This window comes from Vicugna pacos, chromosome 11 (assembly GCF_048564905.1).
Source record: "Vicugna pacos chromosome 11, VicPac4, whole genome shotgun sequence".
NCBI lineage: Eukaryota > Metazoa > Chordata > Mammalia > Artiodactyla > Camelidae > Vicugna > Vicugna pacos.
The window spans coordinates 84,147,792-84,174,328 of NC_132997.1; the positions used below are offsets into that span (position 1 = coordinate 84,147,792).

General features: G+C 33.0%; 1 protein-coding gene across 2 annotated transcripts in view; it reads left to right on the plus strand.

Annotated features, from left to right (window-relative positions):
- The window catches only part of MXI1 (MAX interactor 1, dimerization protein), a 76,563-nt gene that overhangs the window by 21,577 nt on the left and 28,449 nt on the right, over nt 1–26,537 (plus strand). For both annotated transcript variants that reach the window (XM_006200215.4, XM_006200212.4), the window contains exon 3: nt 17,781–17,810. In XM_006200215.4, coding sequence (XP_006200277.2) covers nt 17,781–17,810 — 30 coding nt within the window. The remainder of the gene's footprint in view (nt 1–17,780; nt 17,811–26,537) is intronic.

Sequence of the window (26,537 nt, forward strand, 5' to 3'; positions counted from 1 at the left end):
CCAGCTTCTTTACTGTTGGTCTTAGAACTGAAAAATTTCAAGATCTGTCACCTTTAAAACTCTGCTAACACTACTCTACATGGCTTCAGTGTAACACCAATTTCCTCCTAAATAACTCTTGAATCTACCTTCTTTTCTCTTCCCTTTCTTACTACCCTCCTAATCCAAGATATCATCACTTCTCACCTGGACACTCTTGCCCCAAATACAATTCTGATGAATTGTGTTGGCTAGTCTTCTTTCAGTTCCTTCGGTACTCTGTTTCCTCCTACCTCAGGGTCTTTGCACATTCTCTGTTCTTTTCTGAGGATCGTTTTTCTTCCCCTTTTGCCAAGGTATCACTATCTAATAACACTTGTACTTCGTCTCAGTAATGACTTCTTCAGGGAAGCCTTTCCTGATCTGCCAAAGTAGATCAGGTAGTCACATATCTCATGGCATCCCCACTTTTCCTTTGTAGTGTTTATCACAGTCTGTAGAGATACACTTATCTGATTGTTTGATAAATTCATGTCTCATTTATTGGACTAAAAACTCCATGAAGACAAGGATTGAATCTCTTCTGTCTAAAGATTTATCCCTAGTATCTATCACAGTGTTCTGTAGACAGTAGATGTTTCTTTTTTTTTTCATTTCTTTTTTTTTAACATTTTTTATTGATTTATAATCATTTTACAATGTTGTGTCAAATTCCAGTGTTCAGCACAATTTTTCAGTCATTCATGGTAGATGTTTCTTGAGGAGTAGAAAGTTTTCAAACTCAGGTAGACTGTCCTAAATTGGAACTGAGTTTCTCTTTTGTGCTGAGTCTGATTAGACTCTGGAATGAGAAATAATGGAAGAATATGCAACTCCTGCTTTGGCAACCCCCCTGATTACTTTGTATTCTAAAGGATGTTAATATATTTGGAAAGGAAAACAATATGTAGTATTTGAAGAATGAAAATCTTTAAACTGCCTGTTCTTTTAAACAAGTATATTCTAGTAGAGTTCAGAAAGCTACAATTAATTTTAAAGAACACTCTTGTCATTCTGTGTCATGAGAATAAAATGATATCAGAACTTATATATGCAAAGAACCGTAAGTCTGTCAAAATTGGCAATAAATATTGATAGGAACCTGTGACACATATATAGTAATTGCATTACTTTGAGGTCGTCTAGAAAGTAGTAAGTACAGGCACACCTCATTTTATTACACTTCCCTTTATTGTGCTTCATGGATACTGCGTTTATTACAGGTTGAAGGTGTGGCATTGTCAGATGATGGCAATCTTTTTTTTTTTTAAGCAATAAAGTATTTTTGAATTAAAGTATGTACGTTTTTTAGACATAATGCTATTACACATTTAATAGACTACAGTACAGTGTAAGCATAATTTTTATGTGCGCTGAGAAATAAAAAAAATTGTGTGACTTACTTTGTTGTGACACTCACTTTATTGTAGTGGTCTGGAACCAAATCCACAATATCTCCAAGGTATACCTGTACTAATTTATGGTTGAATTTCAAGTTAATTTAAAAAAAAAGTCTTCTATTTAGTATCCTTAAAGAATCTTAAAACAGCAGCAATGTTTCGGTACTATCTTCTAAGATTGAGGGCATAAAAAGCAAAACAAAACAACTTCCCTTTTGCTTGTAAGACTTTAACTTTTACAGTATTTTGGATGTCTTCTTCATGGATTATTAGGTTTTTGGGGTTTTTTTGTGTGTGTGTGAGAGGGAGATGAATTCTTTTTTTAGGATAGTTTTAGAGGATTCCTCCCCCCAGTGTAAGTAATTTGAGATATGTTATGTCTTCTATTTTGCTCTTAAAAATGTCACAGATTAATTGAATAAAGGCTTATTTTTATTTTTGTGAAATTTCTTTGTAGTTTATATTTCTCAAATTTTCTGTATTAAATAACTAGTTGCTGGGTCTTTGTCCAATAGAAAGGTCCCAAAGTTTCAGGACAAAAGTGGAAATTAGTAGCAGTTAAACTCTTAATGATATTAGTGTTGTTCTTCAGTATTTTCCACATGTTGAGTGATGTGATGTGTTCTGTGATACTGTCTTCCACTAAAACCGAGATTAAATAAAAAATCTCGAGAATTATTTATATACCTCAGTAAACTCACACTTTCCATTAAATGCTTCATTGAAGCATAAGTTTGCTGTTGCTGGATTTCTTAAGACTATATTCCCCTGTGGAAGTATCATATGAAGGAGACTTGCATGATTACACCTTGTAAGTTGGTAGGACAACTGCTTCTGTTCCTATTTGATGAGAGACCTTTCACCAGAATATTGATGTAATACTATGATGTAGAAGATCACAAATCGCAGAAAGGGAATTCAGGATTTAATCTGAAAAAGCTCTCTGCTTTATGAAGGTAAGATATTATCATACATTTTATGGTTAAAGCACGTGTGGCCTAGAGATGGTTAAGTAATTTACCCAACCCTTATAGCTATAGGTGGTGGTTGAGTTTAATATCAAGCTGGATTTTAAACAGTATATGCATAGTTCTAACTCGGCAGGAGTGTTGACCAGAAGAAAGCTTTCTCTTGTAGATTTCTCCTTACAAGTGAAACAGCATTGCCTCTTTTTGGATATAGCATGATTCTTTGTCATTTCTTAGATGAAGACGATTCCCAGATACTAATCTAATCAAAGAGATTTTGCAGTATGATTTGACAAAATATATACCCAGGTTCCATGTCTGTTCAATAGTGCTGATGTAATTTAAACATGCATTTTTTGGATAGATTGTTTTTATTTTCATTTTGGTTTCTGACATTTTTAAATAGTGGCTGACTTTTTTTCTCCTCTGCGCATGCTTGTGTGTGTGTATGCGTATGTGTATGCATATGTATATATATATATACCATCTTCATTATCATCTAACACATGCTATCACTTAAAGATATAAATACATCATTTTAAACTATGATGAGCTTAACTGAGGAAAAATAAAGGATCCTGTGAGGGCTCTAATAGAGGACCTGATCCAGTTTGATAGATAAAAGAAGGGAATGAACCTTTTGCAATCTTGCGTTCATTTATCCTGAACATTTTTTCAAGTTCATATGCATCTGTTAAATCATTTTTGATTACATAATTACATACTTAAAAACATTTAAAGTTTATACCAATAGATCATTTTGTTTCTTTAAACAGTCACCAGATTAAATATGATACTCTATTTCATGTGTGTACCATAAAGTTAATTTTAGGTTTTTTTTTTTTTTTCATTTCAAACAGGGATGTTATGAACACCTTTACACAGATACTTTTGTGCATTTGTCCACCTAGATCCTTAGGATAAATATGAAGAATTAGAATTGTTGGGTCAAAGGGTAAAATCCATCTTCAATAATGATAATAGTAACACCTAGCATTTAGTATACTACTTGTATACGAAGCCCTTTAAGATACATTATTATTTAATTTGAATTTCAGAACAATTCTGTGAGGTAAAGTGGAATTAATTTCTGTAATTTTTGATAAGGAAACTGGACTTGCATGCAAAGTAACCTTTGCAGGTAGAACTAGGAGATAAGAGGTATCCTTGGGATCTGTTTTTCTGGGATCAGCAAACAGTCCTTACTAATAATTTAGTTAAAAACTGAAACTCAGTGACCTGACCTGAAATCTATGTGTTTTAGTGTTCTCCATTTCTGCTCTGCCAAATGCCTGAAACTTGTGGTGTGCACCTGTTGCTTTAATGCCTTCCCACCAGAGCTCTTTTCATCCTTGGCAACTTGCGTCCTTTTCCCCTAGCTATTGAAACTGCTCTCTTAAAGATACTAGTAGCCAAATTTATTGAGCTTACACTATGTACATAGAACTGTTACTATACGTGTTTCCCTGCGGTTGAGGAGCTTATGGTATATTTGGAAAGACAGTATTTATAGTAAAAATGATAAATAATATAAGCCAGTAAGATGTTATAGACGGGGCCATTTTTATTTGTGTCAGATGACTATACGGAGAGTAAATTACTTAAATTTATAGAAAAAGAGATTACAAGGGGTTAATTGTAGAAATGCTATGGATTCATAGTATATACTTGTTCATTGATTACATTTAACATGTATTCAAGGAGATAGAGGGATTCTGTAACTTGGTATTAGAGTAAAATTCCTTATATTTTATCTAAGTAATGAATTTCTTACAAGAGAAAATACGTGGTTTAGTAGATAATTTTGTTTTTAATGTTACTGCATACATTTCAGGGAAAAGTGTTAAAGATTTTCTTTTTATTTAGTTTTATGACATTGGATAAAAAGGTTTTCATGTGGTATGTATTTCCTTGCCTTTGTTTATCATGAGAAGTATTTTTGATAGTCTTTTGAGAACACTGTGTAAACACCATTTGTGGAGGCCACATGATGAGAGCTTTAAAGCCATTGGAAATGGACATTTTTAAATTATAGAAGAACATAATTTTAGTCTTTAGTTAGTCATGTATTTTGATAAAGCAAGTGATTTTCCTTTATTCTTACTTTGATTAATTAGTCAGGGATAATTTAGGATTCTCTTTGAGGAACTATGAAGAACCTTTCCTTTCATGTAATAAGAGACTAGAGGGTAAAACATGATAAGTTTGCCTTGGTATTAGAGGAAATGTAAATTTTCAGATTTTTAATTTTGATCACTATTGTTCTGTGATAGTTATATATCTTCTGTATGAGTAACATAACAAAAGTGATCTTCAGTCTCCACAAAACTGTATAATATATTGTCAGTAATTCTTAGTATGTTAGGATTGGTTTCTGTAGTCTTTGCTGGTAATAGCAAATGCATATGAGTTACAATTTAAAATTTAGACTTCTAGGCCTGGCTCTAAAGATTTGGTGTAGTTAATACTGTCATTTTAACATGTTGTTCAGTCAGTTGTCCTTTGGAAGGTTACATTCCTGGAAATGGCACTAGAAGTCAAAAAGAAGTATTTGAATCTCATTTTTCTACAGAATGATTCTGTAGAATCATTGTTTATTGTGTGGTTACCAAAAGCTGAAAGCCTAATATTTTAATGAAGTTTATCACAAACAGCATATTTAATCTGGTGACCATTTAAAGAAACAAAATGATTTATTTGTATAAACTTTTAACATTTTTAAGTATGTAGAAATTAGTTAAAAAGAATTATATGGTGGTTATCTAACAGTGTAAGGATGTAGTGCCAAAGTGTATAACATATAGTTATAATTTTCTTAATAAGTCTTGCCTTTTTTTTTTTTTTTTTTGCAAAATACAAACTACATGAAGGCAGGGACATTGAATTTTTAGAGTTCTTATACTTCCAGTGTAGGTACTCAATAAATACTAAGTGAATGAATGGCTGAATACTTGGAGCACAATTATGTAGACCTGAAGGTACTTTTTAACAAAATGTTGACATATTTTGTGAAGACTTTTCAAGAAATTTAGGCTTAATTGATTGCTTTTTATGAAACTGATCTAGGGATGTTTAATATCTTTATTCTCATTGTCAGTTTATTTGTAGCAGGTATACTCATTGGAGACAAAGTTGTTTTTTTTTTTAAATTGGAAGTTAAGACGTATATTATGAGGAATAACTGGGTAACATGTTTCTTTTTTTTAAAAAAAAAAACAAATACTTAAGTATCAATAGGAATTTAATTTGTCAAGTATCAGTATGTACCTTATACTGTTGGCCATTTTCACATATATGAAAAATAACTTGAATGTTAATGGTAAAGTGTAACTAGTGTGTGGTGTTGTCCTATAAGATGTAGGTCTCCTAGTCTACCAGAGTTCACAGGAAGACTTGAACATGCATGGTCATGGTGTTATTCATAATCACAAAAAGCTAGGAACAATTGAAATGTCCATTAGCTAGTGAATGGATAAACAAAATATAGTATAGTCATACAATGGAATAATACCCAGCAATAAAAAGAAAAAAACCTCCTCATACATATAACAAAATGGATGAACCACAAAAGCCTTATGTAAACAAAGTCAGATACATAATAGTACATATAGAATGATTCCATTATATGAAGTTTGTTTAAAAAAAGCAAAACTATAGAGAGAAAGCATATCAGTGGTGGGCTAAGGGTGGGATTGGAGATCGACTGCAGATGGACATGGGGGAACTTCTGGGGTGATATAAGTGTTCTAAAACTGGATTGTGATAATAGGTACCTAAATATATAAATTTACTAAAGCTTATTGAACTGTGCACTTAAAATGGTTGAATTTTATAGTATGTAAATTATACCTCAATAAAACTATTAAAAAGAGAAGATTCTCTTATTTATTACAGTAAGATAATGAAGAGTCTTAAACATATGACAAATGCTAAAAAGAACTAAAGGCAGAATGAATGAATGAATATTAAGCAGTGGTACCTTTATTTTTTTCTTCCAGTTTTATTGGGATATAATTGACAGCATAATAATTTGACATACACATCATGAAGTGATTATCACAATAAATTTAGGGAACATCTATTATCTCATAGACAGATAAAATAAAAGAAAAAAAAGTCTTTTCCTTGTGATGAAAACTCAGGATTTACTTTTACCAACTTTCATATATTAATACATTAGTGTTAATTATATTAATCATGTTTTATATTACATCCCTGTTACTTACTTTATAACTGGAAGTTCGTATCTTTTAACTGCCTTCATCCAATTTCCCTACCCACACTCCTGGCCTCTGGTAACCAGAAATCTGATCTCTTTTTTGCTTGTTTGTTTTTCAAGTATAATTGACCAACAGCAATATATTAGTTCCTATGCAGAACATAGTGATTTGATATTTCTGTACATTACAAAATGATCACCACAGCAATGTTTCCTTTAAAACTTGAAATAAATCAATAAGGAATGAGGAGTGGGGAGTGTATCCATTGGAAGAAGACACCTCCACTCTCCTTCATCTTCCAGAGCAAGAATTCAGCTATCCTGCCAACCCCTCATCCCTTACTCCCTTTGAGAATCACTTTTCTGTGTGATTTACTTCCCTTAGTAAGATTCTTTGAAATAGATGTATACCATCTGTGTCTGCTTCTAGTACTGTAGGGAGGAATCGAGTGTGTTAACAATGAAAATTAGGATCCATGGGCTTTCTGTTATGAGTACTGTTAATTATGGTACTGTTATTTTTTTTATTTTTTTTTCCCTTCAGCAGGTCTCTACTGAATGTTTATTCCATGCCTGACTCCTTCCTAAAATACTGAATTACAGTTTGGAAGTCAGGAGAAATCAGTGATATTTTTTCCATTCTTAAAGATTTTTAGAATGTCGCTCTGTAGCAGAATGTGTTATCAAATAATGAAGCAGTCTAGGTAATTAGTGGTTTGTCTTCTTAAATGTCCTGTTTTAACTTGTGAAAATATGCTTAAGAGCAATAATTTTAATCTTCAGAATTCTCTGTAGTTCCCAATATTGTGCTCTCACCTAAGAAGTGATTTCACAAATGTTGTGTAACTTTAGTATGTACTAAGTGCGCCTTAGTTTCTGGCACTAAGAATAGAGAATGAGCTAGTTATCTTTTATTTTAAATTCAGTTTTGACATTTTAAAAAGTAATACATGTATATGGTTTTAAAAGTTAATACTAAATGGCTTATAAAAAATAACATTCCCATCTCATCTCTCTTTTTCCAATTTCTGCTTTTTAGAGGCTACCACTTCCAATAATTTAAGTTTCTTCTTCTGTTTGCTTTCATATTTCTAAACAAAAGCTTATCCTGCTTGTATGCTTCTTACTATCTGTTGACTTCCTGTTATGAAGATGAAGAAGTGATAACAGATTAATCATATGCCAGATATGAAAAAAAATTAAATACAGGAAAGTACAGATATTCCCCAAAGGAATGATGTTTTTAAATTATGCACTTCCTGGTAATTTCTATCATTAGTCTTCTAGAATAAGGAATTGATTTTTTACTCTCGTTCCTGAGTATTTTGTGGTAGATTAGATTATTGCCTCAATTTCAGGATAAGGTTTATAACTTAGAAAAAGTAAGTTTTATTGTGATGTAACTTCCATAAATCAAATTCCTCAATGTCTACTGTGTGATTCAGTGACTTAATATGTATACAGTCATTCAACCTCCAACACAATTATGATACAGAACATTGTTATCACCTCAAAACATTCTCATGCCTCTATAGTCAGTTTTCTATCTTTGTTTTCTGATCTGTTTTCTGGCACTACAGTTTTGCCATTTCTAGAATTTCATATAAATGAAATAATGTAGCATATATACTATTTTGTGTCTTCCACTTAGCATTATGTTATTTGAAATTCATTCATGTTGTCCTATGAATCAGTAGTTCAGTCCTTTATATTGCTGAGTCTATTGTTTGAATCTATCACAGTTTTTATTCATTCACCAGTTGATACACATTTAGGTTTTATATATAGTTTTTAGCTTTTATAAGGAAAGATGCTACATAATTTTATGAACAGGTCTTTTTGTGGACATATGTTTTCATTTTTCTTGGATACCTAGGAGTAGAATGCTGGGTCATATAAAAGTATCTATTTAACTTTATAAAGAAACTACCAAACCATTCTCCAAAATGGCTGTATCATTTTACTTTGACTAGCAAGGTACTTCTAGTGGTTCTACTTGGTATTGTTGGTCTTTTAAATTTTAGCCATTTTAGTGGGTGTGTCATAGTATATCATTGTGTTTTAATTTACATTGTCCTAGAGATGTTGAGCATCTTTTTATGTGATTGTTTGCCATTGATATATCTTCTTTGGTGAGGTGTCTGTTCATATCTTTTGCCTTTTATTCTATTGAGTTGTTTGTTTTCTTGTTGACATGTTAGAGTTCTTTGGACATTCTGGATACAAGTTCTTTGTTACATATGTGTTTTGCAAACATTTTCTCCTACTCAGTGTTTTATCTTTGTCATTTTCTTAGCAGTGTCTTTTGAAACAAAAAGTTGTATATTTTGATGAAGGCCATTTTACATGTTTATCTTTTATGGTTCATGCTTCTTATGTCCTAAGATATCTTTGCATAATCCAAGGTAAGAAAAATTTTCTCATGTTTTCTTCTAGCAGTTTTATAGTATTGGATTTTACATTTAGATCTAAGATTCATTTAGAGTTAATTTTTGTAGGAGGTGTGAGGTAAGAATTGAAATTCATTTTTTGGCAAATGGCCATTCAGTTGTTCCAGTACCAATTATTGAAAAGAGATTTCTACATTGAATTGCCTTGGCATCTTTGTGAAAAACCTATTGACCACGTATGTATAAATCTATTTCTGGACTCTGTTCTGTTCCATTGATCTAAATGTTTATCTTTACTCTGATATCACACTGCCTTAATTACTGTGGTTTTTCTAGTAAGTTATGAAATCAGGTATATAAGTCTTCCAACTTGGTTCTTCTTTTTCAAAAGTTCTTTGACTATTCTAGATCTTTTGCATTTTCACATATATTATGGAATCTTCTTGTCAATTTCAATAACAGAGCTTGCTGGAGTTTTGATTTGGATTGCATTGAATCTATAGATTAATTTGGGGGAGACTTGACACATCTGAAAACATTGAATCTTTTGATGCATGAACATGGTATGTCTCTCCATTTATTCAATTATTTAGATATCTAAAAAATTTTGCAATATTTTATAGTTTTTTAGAGCATGAGTAATGCACATACTTTGTTAAATTTATCCTTAAGTATTTAAGGATAATCTTTGATGCTATTTTAATGGCCATTGAATTTGGTATATTGACCTTGTAAACTGACTTGTTGCTAAGCTCACTTCTAATAATGTGTATATTACTTAGGATTTTCTAAATAGACACTAAATAATATTTATGATAAAGATATTTTTATTTCTTCCTTGCCAATCTGTATGATATTTATTTTTCTTGCCTTATTTCATTGGCTAGGACCTCTACACAGTGCTGAATAGAAGCTGGTGAGAGTGAACATACTTGCCTTGTTCCTGATATTGGGACAATATTTATTCTTTACCACTGAGTATAACTGCAGATTTTTTATAGATGCATTTTAGCAAGTTGAGGACATTCCTTTCTTTCCTAATTTGCTGAAAGTTTTTGTCATGAATGGATGGTGAATTTTGTCAAATGCTTTTTCTGCATCTCTTGATATTATAGTGTGGGTTTTTCTTTTTTATTCTGTTAATATGGTCAATTACATTGATTGATGTTTTGAATCTTAAACTAATCTTGCATTCCTGGAATAAACCCTACTTGGTCATGGTGTATTTTGTATTTTGCAATTCTGATGCTAACCAACTGTAATTAGCAGACTCCATAATTTTAAGGATGCAGTCCCCAACATGACTGATCTCACTGCAGATGCCAGCTGCAAGTTCAAGAGTCCCCAGGCCACCCAAACTTCTGACCAGCTGGCTGCAAATTTAAGGGTTCCTACAATGCCCTCAGGTTTGATTGTCCACTAGAATTATTCAAAGAACTCAGGAAAATGCTTATGATTACAAGTTTTGTTACAAATAATACCAATCAGAACTAGCCATAAATGAAGAGCTGCATATGGTCAGGCCCGGGAGAGTCCAGGGCATAGAGCTTCTATGTCCTCTCCCTGTAGAATCAGGATGCATTACCCTCCTGTTAGATTGATATGTTCACCAACTGCAAATCTCACCTGAACCACACATTCCAGAGTTTTTATTTCCATATCGTTATGTAGTCACAGTTGATTCAATCATTGGCCATGTGATTGAACTCGATCTCTAGTGACCCTCCTCTCCGCAGAGGTTGCCTGATAGCAGTGTCTCAATGCCCCAACCTTCTAATTGCATGGTTGTTCTTTCTGGCATGACCAGCTCCCAATTTAAGTCATCTCCTTAGCATAAACTCAAGTGTGGTCCAGGGGCCCACTGTGAATAACAGAGACACTCCTATAACTGAGGAAATTCCAAGGTTTCAGAAGCTCTGTCCCAGGAAGTTGGGATGAAGACCAGACAAGTTTTTTTTTTCTTTTAATTGTAAAACTGATACTTTCTACAAATTTGCTAATGTTTTCCTAAGAATTTTTGTATCTGTGTTCATGAGGGAATGGTAGTCTGTGGTTTTGTGGGGTTGTTTTGCAGTGTAATTTCTTTGTCAGGTTTTGGTATCAGGGTAATAATGGCCTTAAAATAAATTGGGAAATCTTCCCATTTCCTTTATTTTTTGAAAGACTTTCTGAAGGATTGGTATTATTTATTCCTTAAATGCTTGGTAAAATTGCCAGTGAATACTTCTGGGCTTGGAGTTTTCTTTGTGGGCAGGTTTTTTGATTGTGAATTCAATTTCTTTAATAGATGCAAGTCTATTCAGGGTTTCTGTTACTTCTTGAGTTAGTTTTGATAATTTGTGTTTTTCAAGTTTGTCCACTTCATCTAAATGTTGAATTTATTGGCATAAAGCTGTTCATAATATTCTCTTACCATCCTTTTAATGTGTTTAGGGTCTATAGTGTTGTGCTGTCTTCCATTTCTGATATTGATTTTTTTTTGTATTGGTAATTTTTACTTTTTTCCTTCAGTCTTAGATACATATTGATCAGTTTTATTGATTTTTTTTGGTCAGCTTTCACTTTTATTGATATTCTCTGTTGTTTTCTGTTTTCTCTTTTGTTTATTCCTTTCTTGGCTTTATTACTTCTTCCTCTACTTCAGAGTTTCTCAACCCCAGCACTGTTGGCCAGGTAATTCTGTTTTGAGCATCATAGGGTGTTTAGCAACATCCCTGGCCTCTCCTCACAAAATGCCAGGAATATCTCCCTAGTGTGATAACCAAAAATGTCTCCAGACATTGCCAAATATCTTCTGGTAGGCAAAATAGCCCACAGTTGAGAACTACTGCTCACCTTCTTTTGGTTTAGTTTGCTGCTTTTTCTAGCTTCTAAAGGTGGAGGGCATTGATTTTGGACTCCACCCCTGCCCCCTACTATAAGGATTTAAAACTATAAATACTTTTCTCTAAGTACTACTGTAGCTGCATCCAATAAATTTTGAAATGTTGTATTTCTTTATCATCCAGCTGAAGATACTTTCTATTTTCTTTGTGATTTGTTTTTTAACCTGTGACTTCTTATTTCTTTCCTCTATTTCTTTGGGTTTAATTTGCTCTTCTTTTTGTATCTTCTTAAGGTGAAAGACCATTGATTTTGAACCTTTTTTTCTAATGGAATTTAAAGCTAAACATTTCTAAGAACTACCTTCGATATATTTTGATATGTTGTGTTTTCATTATCATTCAGTTCAGAATAGTTTCTAATTTCTTTGATTTGTGGCTTATTTTCCAAGTATTGTTATTTTTCTCGTTATCTTATTGTTATTGATTTCTAATTTAATTCCATGGTACTTAGAGAACTTACTCTATGGTTTTAGTACTTACAAATTTATTGAAAATTACGCTTTACAAAGTGCATAATAATTTAAGGATGTTTATGTAGTATATTGAAAGATTTATCAGAGACTTAAAGAGTGTTGCCATATTTGAAATAAGAATTGATTTTTACTGAGTTCAATTCATGTATAATTTTTTCATTTTTTCCTATTTATTGAAAGTGTACATACAGAAAAGTTTACAAATCCTAAGTGTATAGCTTGTTGAATTTTCACAAAGGTGAAGAAATAAAATATTACAGACTCATTGTCACCAGTCTTTTGGTACCATCAGTTTTGCCAGTTTTTAACTTTATATGCATGGAGTTATGCAGTATGTATTTTTGTGTGTCTGCCTTTTTTCATTCAACATTATGTTGTAATTATGAAGATTCATCCATATTATTGAATAATAGTTGTTCATTCTTAGTGCTCTGTAGTATTATATTGTATGAATAGTCCACAATTTATTCATCTGTTTTACTATTGATGGACACTTTCCAGTTTTTGGCTAGTATGAAAAGAATGATTATTCTTTAGTATGTCCTTTAGTGAACATATATATGTTCAAGGTATGCCTACGAGTGGAAATGCTGAGTCATAAGGTATGCATATATTCAGCTTTGATATGTAAGTTTTAAGAAAAAATTACTGATTATAGTTATTATTATGCATCCTTTTTAGATACTTGCTTTTTTGTGGTCTTAGTTATTGGGTGGTTGCTTTTGTCATTGTTACAGAAGAAGCCATACATTTTTTATGAGACATTTTTCCTAAAAATCTGCACTATTCAAGTTTTATCATCTTTAATGGTTTTTTAAAAATACATGCTTTTGATAGAAACAAATGTACAGAACTGTCTCTTTGAAAGAATTCCTTTATTGGCAAAGAGCATGATTTTCTTCTATTACAGTGTTCTTCAAACTTTATTGACCACTTTATCATATACCACTAGCAGCAAAAAAATTCTATATCCCTAATATATGTGAATGTATTTATAATTGTATGCATGTATTACTGTACTAATGTTTTATAAACACAGAATAAAGTTTAAGAAGAAGAATAAACATAAATAGAAGTTTTACTATTCTAATTCTATTTCAACCCCCTTCAGGTATATACTTTGGAGACCCCTGCTCTAATGTAGCTGAAGCTCTTTTTCTTGCCCTTTGAGTGTGTGTATATGAAGTATAAGCTTTAGGATGTAGTTAGGAAATATTCATTTAGCTTCATAGGATGTGTTCTTTTCATTGTGTGGAAGACAACATCCATTAGGCACTTTAGGATTAGGAAGTGAAACGAAAATGTTAACAAATTAGGGGTTGGCTTATTAATTCAACAAAGACAGAGATCTTTTCTTTTGTTGAAAGAGAATATTAATTGTGGGAATGGGAGCTTTTATTTTACTTCCTTGGTGGCATTACTCTTGAGCCAAATGTTACCATTTTGTGTAGTTTCAATTCTATGCTTCATTTCATTGAGTGCCACCAAACTGCACCCTAAAGAATTAAAAGTTTATATATTAGAGCAGTGCTGTAGTCAATAAAAAGCCACAGATCTGGTTGAGATAATGACTTGCATTCAAATAGGGAATGTGTTAGCTTGTCTTTTAAAGGTTTGTTGTTTGTGAAAAAGATTACCTGTGACTTGATGATAAAATGATAGAATGTCTTTATCTCTGTCCTTGTAAGTTGTTAAACATTCAGAATAAGGGTGTGTGAAAGGAAGACATTCATTAGTGTTTGCTGATGGTACATTTTTGTTTGGAGAAGAAAAGTATGCTGACCAGATGAATTATTCAGAACATCTCAACCTGATAGTGAATTTATCATAATGGAATATTTCAATGGCATATTATTGGAAGCGCTTGGTTGGACACATAGGCTCAGAGAAACAAAGAGATAGTTTCTGAATGTGCTAGGATGTGATGCATTCAGTTACTCTATTGGCCAGAACTATTTGGATCATTATTTTCTTTGTGCACAGTTAAGCGTCTTTCTCTGTGTCATACCTTAAAATTTATACATCCTTACAGCTGATTAAATGATCAAAACACCTATCTCTTCCTCTGTTTTAATCATTATGGTTGTTTGTTTCCAGGTTAGTTCCAGGTATTATTGAGAACCTCTCAATTTGTTGCCCCATGTAATATATTTAACATTGTTTTGGGTACTATATTTTTAGCCTTGTTAAAAATAGTAAGAATATTTTTGATGGCTAACGTTTACTGAATACTTAGTGTGTGCTAATGCTTTTGCATTATTCTCTAATTATCACAGTAACCTAGCCAAGGCATGCAGTATTATTCCGATTTTACAAATGAGAAAACTGTTAATTAAAAAGGTTAAATTATTTGTCCAAAGTTACACAGCTAATGTGACAGGGCTAATATTTAAACGCAGGGCTTTTTTTCCATTGTTGTTCTATAGTTTTGCTTTGGACTTCACAGCTCTGCTTGTTTGCCTATGCTATCTTTTCCACTTGGAATGTCCTCTCCCTCCCAGGTCTAGTCTCTGGTAGTAGCAAGTGTACTCATCATGTAAGCCCCAGACCTAATGCCCTCTTTTCTAAAGACTCATTTTCTGATAGTCCCATTTGTAAGTAAACTCTGCCTCCATTGAACTCCCACAACACTTTGTACCTTTGCATATTTACTTTGCTTTGATTTATAATTACTTTCATATATATCTTAATTTACCAGACTGACTTTGACTCCTTGCAGTCTAAGACAGTCTTGAACGCTGAAGATACCCTGTATTTGTTGACTTAATATTACAGGCAAAAAAGTCATCAAAATAGGAGTAAACACTACCAATGAATTTTTTTTAATTGGAAGAATATGGCAATATGATAAAGATTAGTACATACATAATCATTTTTGTTTCTTGGTATTTGTAAATCTTGTTAAAATTTTACTAGTGGTGTAACTATATATGGCATGCATTTTCTGGTTTGGTGGAAAATTTCATATTCTTTCCTATCATTTTGTATTTTTTTTAGAAAGAAGGTAAATAAAGAAAAATCTGAGAGAGGTGGGAAGAACCTGCTGTTTTAATGTTGATCACAGCAGTGGTTCAGATTATGTTCTTTTGGTGCTAACTTTGATAATATAATACTGGAATTCAACAGTTTGGCTTTTATCTTTAGCTATATATCTTTTGCATTTAATGCCGTATATAGGATGCCAGACTGTTTAGAGTGAGTGTATGGCAAATAGTCTACTTCTCTCTAAACAGGTTATTTCCATCTATTACTTACTCTAGTATTTCATTATTTATTTTTTAAATGTATTTTTAATTGAAGTATAGTCAGTTTACAATGTTGTGTCTATTTCTGGTGTACAGCATAATGCTTCAATCATACATGAACATACATATATTTGTTTTCATAGTCTTTTTCACCTTGTTACTGCAAGATATTGAATATAGTTCCCTGTGCTATACAGAATGAACTTGTTTACATTATTATTTTTTCACTTGTTCTGAGTTTTCTACTTAGATGAAGGCAGTTAAACCAAAACTTACTAAGAGTGGGTGGGGAAGTTTATTATTCATTACCCATTCAAATTTGGAGCAGTATTTTTTGCTTTAAATCTCTTCAAAATATGCTTTTCCCTCTTCTGACTTTTTTATTTACTTTGACATTTTAGTCAAACAAAAAAGAACTTAAGCCTTTTTGTAAGTACTTATATGGTGAAAGATACTTGGTTATAATTTACTTACTGAGTTTTGAACTCTGAATCTCCATTAGACTAAAAGTCCTGTGTTTTTATAGTTTCTTCCATCTGAGGCATTCAAATCCTTGCCATTAATTTGGCTGAATTCTTAAAGCGTTGTAAGCTTTTTTCCTTAAACCTCCTTTGAAAGAGACTCTCTTATTAAGATAATTTCTTGAAAATGAACATCAGTCTTTTTATCCTGTGTCACATGGATCTTATGAAACTGCTAAGGTAGACAGGTGACAGTAACTCAAAGAAGCCTTTTGGCTCTTGAAATAAGAGAGTGGGTAAAATTTCCACAAATTATGACACTGACAAAAATATTATTGTTAAAGTTTAGAAATTTGATAATTAAATATCCATTGGAATGGTAAATAAGATAAGGTAATCAGTAATGTAATATTCTGAAAGCATTTTACATTAACCAGAATATATTAAATGATTAAAATTTTAGTTCTGATGACAGGAACTTAAATTTTCCTGTGTAAAATTCCATGATTGCTAATGCTAAACTGTTGTAGAAATAACATGTTTATTCAAGAGAACTTAGTATAACACATGTCTAAATAGTAGCTAACTTTAGAGTTTGTTCTATTTTGCTGTTCAGTGTAAACTTGTTTATTCCTCATAACAATCATATGAGGCAAGTAATGTTATTATTTTTCCTATTTCATAGATGAAGAAACTGAGCACAGAGAAATGAAGGGAATTTTAAAAGACCACACAATATTTGAGCCCAGGCTGTCTGGCTTTAAAGTTTGTAACTTTAACCTCTCTTCAGTATTGCTTGTCACCAAGTGGTTAAGAATTTGGGATTTGGAATAAGAAAAACCTGGGCTTAAATCATTGCTGCAACTTATGTTCTTGGGAGAAGAGCATGCCTTTTGACCTCTCTAAGCCTCAGTATTCTTATTTATAAAACAAGGGTTGTTTGGGGGATAAGATCGAGGTAATGTATGTTGACCTTTAGCAGGCACTCAGCTTGTTCAATAGATGGTATTATAACAAATACTGATAAGCAAAACAAAAAAAAGTCACAAAAAGAACAACTTTTGTTGACATTTAGAGGTGTATCCTTCCAGTCTTTTAAAAATGTGTTTTTTTATTTTATTCATATATCTTCTTCTGTGTATGTTATTTTTTCCCTTGTATAACTTTTTTTTGGTTTATGTTTCACACACAAGGCAGTAAGGCTTGAATTTTCTGTACCACTTAGCAATAATAAAGCAAGCCTGTTTCAGCATCTATGCTGGCCAAAACTTTTTTCTCCCTATGTTGAGAACTGGGTAAGTGCAGATGGAAGAGGACACAGAAGTGTATACACCCTTCTTTTTCTTTTTAAACAAAAAATGGGATTATGTTTGAATTAAAATTTTTGATATGATGTCAACAAATCAATAAAATGTAGGATACTAGAAGTAGGCAAGACTACTAATACATACTAGTATTAATTTTATTAAAAATAACAATGAAATCTCAATTTCAAAATATTAAATAGTTAACTGAAAACACTGTATCTAAATGAGCAGTCTTAATGAATGTAGACTATTTCTTCTTGATGAATGAGATTATAGAAGTCAGACTGTATATTGCATTGTTAAATAAATTCACTGGGTTTAGTATAGCAGTACCTAAACTATTTCTGCTTTCTATAGCCTTAGCAACAAAACATGGCTAATGCTCTTTTTTTTTTCTTCCCCTCCTCCTTTTAGGTCTACACACAATGAGCTGGAAAAGAATCGGTGAGTCAGTGATGAGGTGCAGCTTTCGTATACGTTAAAAAGAAAACTCAACTATTGAACTGTGAAAATAATATAATAGAGCGTATGTAGTTATAACTTTTTTTTTACATATGCTTATGCTCTCTAAACTGGAAGACATAAATACATTTTAAGTGCATTTGAGTTTTGAGTTTATGTTGAGCCTTCTTTTATTTCTGTCTCTAAAAACAGGTTAATTGTGATAGCTCATGACTTAAAATACGGTCTTGCTCAAGGATTAGGTTTCTGTAATGTTAGCTAATAAGTATTGTGACAAATTGTAGGACATTGAATTTCTCTTTCTTTGCAGTTTGTTCATTCATTCTTTTATTCATGCATTCAACAGACATTTATGTAGCACCAGCTATATGTCAGTGCCAAGCAGGCTTAATGCTTTCATAGGAAATACAAGAATGTGTAGGATAGGAATTTATAGCTTCTGGGGGAGACAGACAGGTAATTAAAATACTGTGTAGTGTGCTAAGTATGGTGATGGAGACACGGAGGGTGCTGAAAGATCATTTTGGAGGGTCACCTGATTCTCTCTTGAGGGAATCCTGGAAGGCTTTCCAGAGGATAGTGAGCACTGTTTATTGAGGGAACTGCCAGAGGTTCAATATGAGTATGAAAGATTGTAGCATGAGGCAAGCCAGGCCAGATGTTAACAATTATGCTGAAGAGTTTGAACACTTTCCGAGAACAGTAAGGAGCAGTTGAATGATTTTAAGGTGGGTTGTCATAGGATCAGATTTGTGTTTTGGAAAGATAACTTTGGCTACAGTGTGAAGAACTGGTTGATTGGCAGAAGGGATTTCAGAGAAAAGAAAGCTCTTTTGGAGGCCATTGGAAGCCTCCAGGGTAAGAGATGATAGTAACCAGTGGAGATAGAAGTAGATAGAATAAAGTAGTAGTATGGAATAGAATCAATAGAAATTGGTGATGAGTTGGCTATGGAAAGTTAAGTTTTAGGTGGTACTACCATTTACCAAGAAAAGCAATATGGGAAGAGGATAAATTTGGGAGAGAAGATGAGGCTTGTATGAGTAAAATATTCTGTTTTTGGTACAGAGGTTAACTTAATAACCAACAAACTGAAATTGTCTACACCAACCATTTTTTTAAATAATATAAATTTCAGGTGTACAGCACTGTAATTCGACATCTGTATACACTGTAAAGTGATCACCATACAGTTGACCCCCTTCATCCATTTCACCCTGCCCCACAATCTCCTTTCCCTCTGGTAACTACTATTCTCTGTATCTGTGAGTTTGTTTTCATTTTATTTTGTTTGTGTTGGTTTTTTAGATTCCATATGTAAGTGAAATCATATGTATTTGTCTTTCTCTGTCTGGCTTATTTCACTTAGCATAATACTTTCAGGGTCCATTCATGTTGTCATAAATGACAGAATTTCATCCTTTTTATGACTGAGTAGTATTCCAGTTTATGTATGTATTACATCATTGTTATCCATTCATCCATCAATACACACTTAGGTTATTTCCATATCTTTGCTGTTGTAGCTAATGCTGCCATGAATTATAAGCGTACATATATCTTTTCAAATTAGTGTTTTCATGTTCTTCAGATAAAAACCCAGAGGTAGAACAGCTGATAGAATAACCATTTTTGACAAACAAGATCTCCATGACCTTCAACTTTTTGTCCTGCCCTGTCTTAAATAGAAGGGACCTTACAGATTGATGAACTTAACTGCCTCATTACAGATGAGTTTAAATGTCAAGTCCTCTTGAACAGGTTTAGCATAGTCCTCAAGCTGACTTAGTGGCTTTTACCACTTTATTTGCACAATGCTCTGTTCATATCTCTGATTGTAAAACTTAATCAGGTAGTAGTATACTTATCTCTTCATATGTCTCTTTCTGCCAAATGATTATGACTACCTTAAAGGCAGGGACTGTGTTTTGTTCAGTTTTATATCCTCAGTGTCTAGCATTTGATGTATGTATAGTAGATGATGGTTTTACTATTGAGTGAAGGATAAAACTGGAGCAACGTTCAGTGGTCAAGTCAAAAACGTTTTGCTAGTTTGTGGCAAAGCAGTTTGGCCGAAAAATCTTTTATTGCAAAGACTCTTTCCTACCTTACATTCCTGGTATATTAAAGGAAGTATCTGGCTAGTTTAAACATGGCAAAAAGACTAAGAAATGACAGCTTTGAGGATTCTAAAAATAAAACCTTATATTGACCTTTACAGCACAGAGAGTATTTTGGGACGTATGTTTTAAATACTGATAAGTATGTGGCTTTTATAATTATTTCACCCACCTGAATGTGGTTTTTGGGAGACTCTCAATGGAAATCTTGCAAAAACCTTTAACACTATAGTAAAGAGACTCTTTAGTAAACTATTTGGAATGGAACTTTATAAATCTTTGAGTAAACTTTGTTTAATGCGTTCTGCATATCAATTATGATTTGGTGATAACCTTATCACCCATAGTATTACTTTGATATGCCATGTTAGTTGTTTTATCTAGTATTTGACTGTGGCACTGATGTAACATGCATGGCTTTTATTGCCTGGTTGTACGTGATCTCCAGTGTCTCTCGTGAAGGCTTTTTGTTCCCATTTTATTTACTTAGGTCTAAGACTTTCTGGCTGGTGTCCTACCCTCTCTCTCTTAAGGCATGGTTCATTCATCCTCTTCTGATAATCCTAGATGTCTTTATTTCTCAAATACTCTCTTCTTTTTCACTTCTTCTCTCCTATTCTTCCCCCTCTCCACTTCCTTAAGGTTTAGTTGAAAGATAGTGTAGAATTATCCTTTCCAAGATGTATTTGTTTTCAAAAAGAGTATTTATCAATATAAATAAATCTCTAATTTAGTGGAATGTGTCAGAAGATGAGTGCTAAAGAAGAATCCAATTTAGTGACCTGTACTCCACTTCTGAAAAGTTACTGGCTTACGATCTAACAAAAAGCAAAAATATTGGTAGACACAGGATGATTTAAAGGGAGGGTGAGGTGTTTTAGCCAGATAGCAAGAAGGCAGCAGAGGAATATTTTAAAAATTTAAGTCTATATTATTATTACAGTTTTTAAGCCCCGACTCAGCTCTATTTAACAGTCCTTTTTCGCAAGGCACCATTTTTATTTGGCGTATTAAAAAAAAAGTTAACCTAAATTTGGCATCCTTTAAAATAAATAGAATTTTGGCTTTACTATTCATTTGCATTTGAGTATGAGCTTATGTGAGGAAAGTAATTCACTGACAAATGGATGATTTGATTTTGTTTTCATTCTGAAAAGATATTCCTGAAACAATTCATATTTTTGAAATTTTGCCATCTACATATAACATATTCACGTCAAAAGTTTTTTTTGGTTGTTGTTTTTTGTTTTTAGCTTAGTTCTAAAGCCTTGTATATAAAGCTGCTCTAAGTTAGTGTTTTGTTTTTTTTTTTTTTACTGGGGCAGTGCAGTGAGAATTAGGGTAGATGATTTTAAATTATTAGTGAATGACAGAGTAATTCCAGATGGCTATCTTCAACAAAGCCGTAAGATTGTTGAAGCCCTAGGTCTGGCCATGAGGAGACAATAGCCAACAAATGGAGGTTCGTTCTTTCAGATTTCAGAGGGTCTGGTGAGCCCAGAGTAATTTGCTGTGGCCCACAATTACCCCACGATGCCTATAGCCCATTAGGAAGTTTTAGGTTGTTTCAGAACTGATAAAGAAATTCAGATTCTTTTTTGGATAGAAGTGAAAAAAATTCTTTATTCTACCTAAAACCCTGATGGTTATACTGAACCTGGTCTAGATGGTACTTGTGTGCACACCCTGTCACCCTAGACCTACAACAGGTCTTAACAGGCTCAGGAGGTAGAAATAAAGAGAAGCAGAATACCTTTAAATGATCTGCATTTCTCAGGAGCCTATATGAATCATCTCATGGGAAAATTAATCTTACCTTTGAGTCTTTGAGATTTGAGAATTAAGAATTTACATCGCCCCCATTGGCTTATCTTAAAAGTTGAGTACTTTGCCAGGGAAGAAAACCATTTAGTACAAATTTTAGATCACTTCATTGTTTTTTCATTTTCTTAATTCGAATTACTGAAGATGTTTTCAAAAGAGTTAACAACTTTAATAGGGCTTTAATGGTCAAGAACCTAGTGCTGACAGCAGGAGAGGCCATTCAACCTTAATAGCTGTCATTCCACTGAAACAAAAGGCTTACTCTTATCCCAACTTTGGCAAAGCTAGAAGGACCAAATGAGGACACTGGACCTTACAGTGACTTCCTAGGCAGAGCAGAAGTACCTGAGTATTTATGATAAGAGAGAAGCATGTCCAATGAATGGTAGTAGGTGTCTCCATATAGAGAGTTTCTCACACTTCTGAAGAAAAGATGAAAAGAAGCATTTAGAGAGTACTTACTGTGTTCCCCTACTATGCAAGATCATTATTTAATCCTGTAAAGTAGGAAGGCAGAAAGTGTAGATGGAAGTGTTACTGAAAACTAGCCATTCTGATCATGATAACTACAATTTGAAACAAGATGATAGGAACACCAAACAGTCCTTCATGATCCTATCTGATCATACATATGACAGCTATGTTTAATATCAATCTTTCTTATTAATAAATACTGTGCTTGGCATCGTGGTAGATAAAATGAAGTATAAGATACTGCCCTTACCCTATCATTAAGGTTAAGGCCATTATAGTTTGGTAGTTATAAGTTTCATCTTTCAATACCAATATCTAGTTAAATTCCCAGTGAATATTTAGAAAGATACATTAATATGTAAACAGCTCATACAACTTAATAGTAAAAAACAAACAACCCAATCCAAAAATGGGCAGAAGACCTAAACAAGCAATTCTCCAATGAAGACATACAAATGGCACATGAAAAAAATGCTCAATATCACTAATTATCAGAGAAATGCAAATCAAAACTGTAATGAGGTATCAGCTCACATGAGTCAGAATGGCCATCATTCAAAAGTCCACAAATGATAAATACTGGATAGGGTGTGGAGAAAAGGGAACCCTCCTGTGCTGTTGGTGGGATTGTAGTTTGGTGTAGCCATTATGGAAAACATTATAGAGACTCTTCAGAATACTAAAAATAGACTTACCATATGATCCAGCAATCCCATTCCTGGGCATACATCCAGAGGTAACCTTAATTCAAGAAGATACATGCACCCCAATGATCACAGCAGCACTATTTACAATAGCCAAGACATGTAAACAACCTTAATGTTCATTGACAGATGACTGAATAAAGTTGTGGTGTATTTATACAGTGGAATACTACTCAGCCATACAAAATAACAAAATAATGCCATTTGCAGCAACATGGATGGACCTGAAGATTGTCATTCTAAGTGAAGTAAGCCGGAAAGAGAAAGAAAAATATTATGATATCACTTACATGTAGAATCTACAAAAGAAAAAAAAAAGACAAGTGAACTTATTTACAAAGCAGAAACAGACTCACATAGAAAACAAACTTATAGAGGGGAAGAGGGTGGGAAGGGATAAATTGGGAGTTTGAGATTTGCAGATACTAACCACTGTATATAAAATAGATAAACAACAAGTTCATACTGTATAGTACAGGGAACTATATTCAATAGTTCTTGTAGTTAATATCTTGTAGTTACTTATGGTGAAAAAGAATATGAAAACAAATATATGTATGTTTATGTATGACTCTAGCATTATGCTGTACACCAGAAATTGACACAACATTGTAAACTGACTATACTTCAATTAAAAAAAATATTGAAAAAGAAAAAGAAAGTTTCATTGAAAGTATTTTTCAAACTGAAGGTTGAAACTCTTTAGTAGTCTATGGGATTATTTTAGTGAGTCATTTGAAAAAGAAGTAGAATGGAATAGAAGATACCAAGGTGCATTGCTTGAAGTAATGTTAAGTGTAGAACTGTGAAACTTGTATATACTGGGTCATGATGTAAAATGCTGTGGTCATAGTCAAAAAGCTGCTGCCTGGATAGTCAAGGAGAATATAAGCTGAGCCATGAAGAAAAGAGAGACTCTGAATCTAAGGAAAAAACTAAAGAAAGGGCTCAGTGTAAGTAGAGCCATGGAATCAGGAAGGGTGGCATCATAAGCTCTGTCCAGGAAAGAGTGAGAGGACCCTACAGAATGGAGAGTGGAGTCTATCAGATTAGCAGTGGGAAATGAGGCCAGAAAGGTGGTTTGGGATTAGACTGTGTAATGTTATTAAATGTCAAGGAATTTGGATTTTATTTGGTTGGTAGTAGCGAGTTTTTGAGGCTTTTGAGATTTTGAGGCTTTTGAAGCAAAGAAATGGGTATGATCAAAGCATACACACACACACACTCTCTCTCTCTCTCTCTCTCTCTGTCTCTCTCTCTCTCTCACTCACTCACTCACTCTGGCTGTGGAAGCAGGGAGACTAGTTTGAATATTTTTGAAGTAGCCCAGGTGGGAGAAGGATAAAGAACCAGAATTCAGTTGATGGAATTGGGAACAGAAAGAGAGAGAGAGAGGACTAAGAAACACCATAAAGAAATATTATTTTTTGTTAATTTCTACTTTTCATTTCTCTTTAGATTTCATTCTTTACATAGCAACAAGAATAATCTTGAAGGATATATCAGATCATGCCATTTCTGTTTACAGTTTTCCACTGGCTTCCCATTGCAACTAGGTAAAATCTATGGCCTACAAAGTCCTGCCACTCTATCCCTCATCTCCTAAGGTCCAGCTGGCACTGTCTCTTTCTTTTCCTTAAATACACTGTGTTTATTTCCATCTTAGGGCTTTTGTACTTGCTGTTTCTTCTGCTTGGAAATTCCCTGGGCTAGTCCTTCATCATTGTTTAGTCCTTAGTTTTCGGATAATTTCCTTAGAGAACAGTAATTGCCCCCAGGCACTGTCTATCCCACTGCCTTTTCTGTCACTTTAATATTTATCTGTGAATTATTTATTTGAGTTATTTGACAACTTTTACTAGAATGTAAGTTTCAGGAAGGCAGGGACTTTGTTTTATTTACCCTTAGTATATAGCAGTCATTCAGTAAAAGTTCATTGAGTGAAAAAATGATTATATGTGCTATTGAGTATTTCTGTAATCAAAATATATGTTATTTATTGAATTTGAATGACTTAAGTGAAAAATGACACATATAATGATGTTAGAGTCTGTTGAACAACAGACATCTTATTACAGTAAAACAATTTCATAGGAGGTAAATGGGAAACTTAATGAATTCTTAAAATGTAAATAAATTATGTGAAAAAACTTGGTAACTGGGAACACATTAAAGGATTTTTACCATTCAGGACTTTACCCTACTCATAAGAAGAGAATTAATTAACTTTTTTTAAAGAGGCTAATTGATTCTTTCTGTTCATTAAGGTATTATATAGCACACTAAGACAAAGACAGGTAATTTTGTAAAGAGGAACAGTTTACCTGATGGAATTCATGCTCTACTTGTGAGATCTTTTAAGCATATTTCAAGATAAAGATTTGTATATGCTTGGAGACTAGTATATCATAAATAATTTCACCTTTTTGTGTTAGAATTTTTTGGGGGGGGAGTAATTAGGTTTATTCATTTATTTGTTTTTTAAAGGACGTACTGAGGGTTGAACCCTGTGCAGGCTAGGCAAGCACTCTACCACTGAGCTTATATCCTCAGTGGTTAGAATTTTTGATGTATTAGTTATATTTATCCCACTGCTTTGGACATGATAATGTATGCAGTATTTTTTTTTAGACTATCTACATGTCCTCATTTGACATGGACATTTTAACAGAGTGATTGTTTTGCTCTACCTGATCTTAGAACAAGACATAAGAGTAAATCTTTGTGACCCTGGGTTTAACAATTGTTTTCCTAGTACATCATTTGACTATTTAGTATTTAGGATTCCTTGGCAGGAAAAGCACATCTTAACAGTTTTAGCTGCATATTTTGGGTGCTTGTGTGACATGTGTTTAAAAAGAACATACATCTTTGTGTACAGTGTACACATTCTAGAAAAAAGATACATTTGTTTTGTAAGGAGGAAAAACATATTGCAAGATTGGTTTGGCAGAACTTTCATTTACACTCTTACCTCAACTAAGAGTACTTAAAAGATACTTGCTTGCATTAAAACCAAGTTATGGAGTTAGGGAAACTAAACCTTTATTGTAGGTTTGAAAAACTGCAGCTGGATCAAAAGTCTGCAGTTTTGGATTGGGTCCAGTAATTCTGGAAAGTTTAGTTGAAAGTTTTCCTTAGCCTTGACTATTACTAAGATATAAATTTCATTATGAAAATACCTTATAGTAACTTCCTTAGTCTGATAAAGGGCATTTATGGAAAACCCACAACTAACATTATACTTAGTGGTGAAAGACTAAATGCTTTCCCTTAAGATCAGGACTAAGACAGGCATGGCTCTCAGGGTTTCTACTCAATATTATACTGGAGGGTCTAGCCAGGGCATTTAGGCAAGAGAAAGAAATAAAAGGCATTCAGATTGGAAAGGAAGAAGTAAAACCATTTCTATTTGCAGATATCGTAGTCTTGTCTTATGTATAGAAAATCCTAAGGAATACACAGAATAAACTGTTAGAGCTCATAAACAAATTTAGCAAAGTGGCAAGGTTCAGGCTTGACAAACAAAAGTGAGTTATGTTTCTATATAATATAGCAATCTGAAATACAGCATAACAATGTGAAAA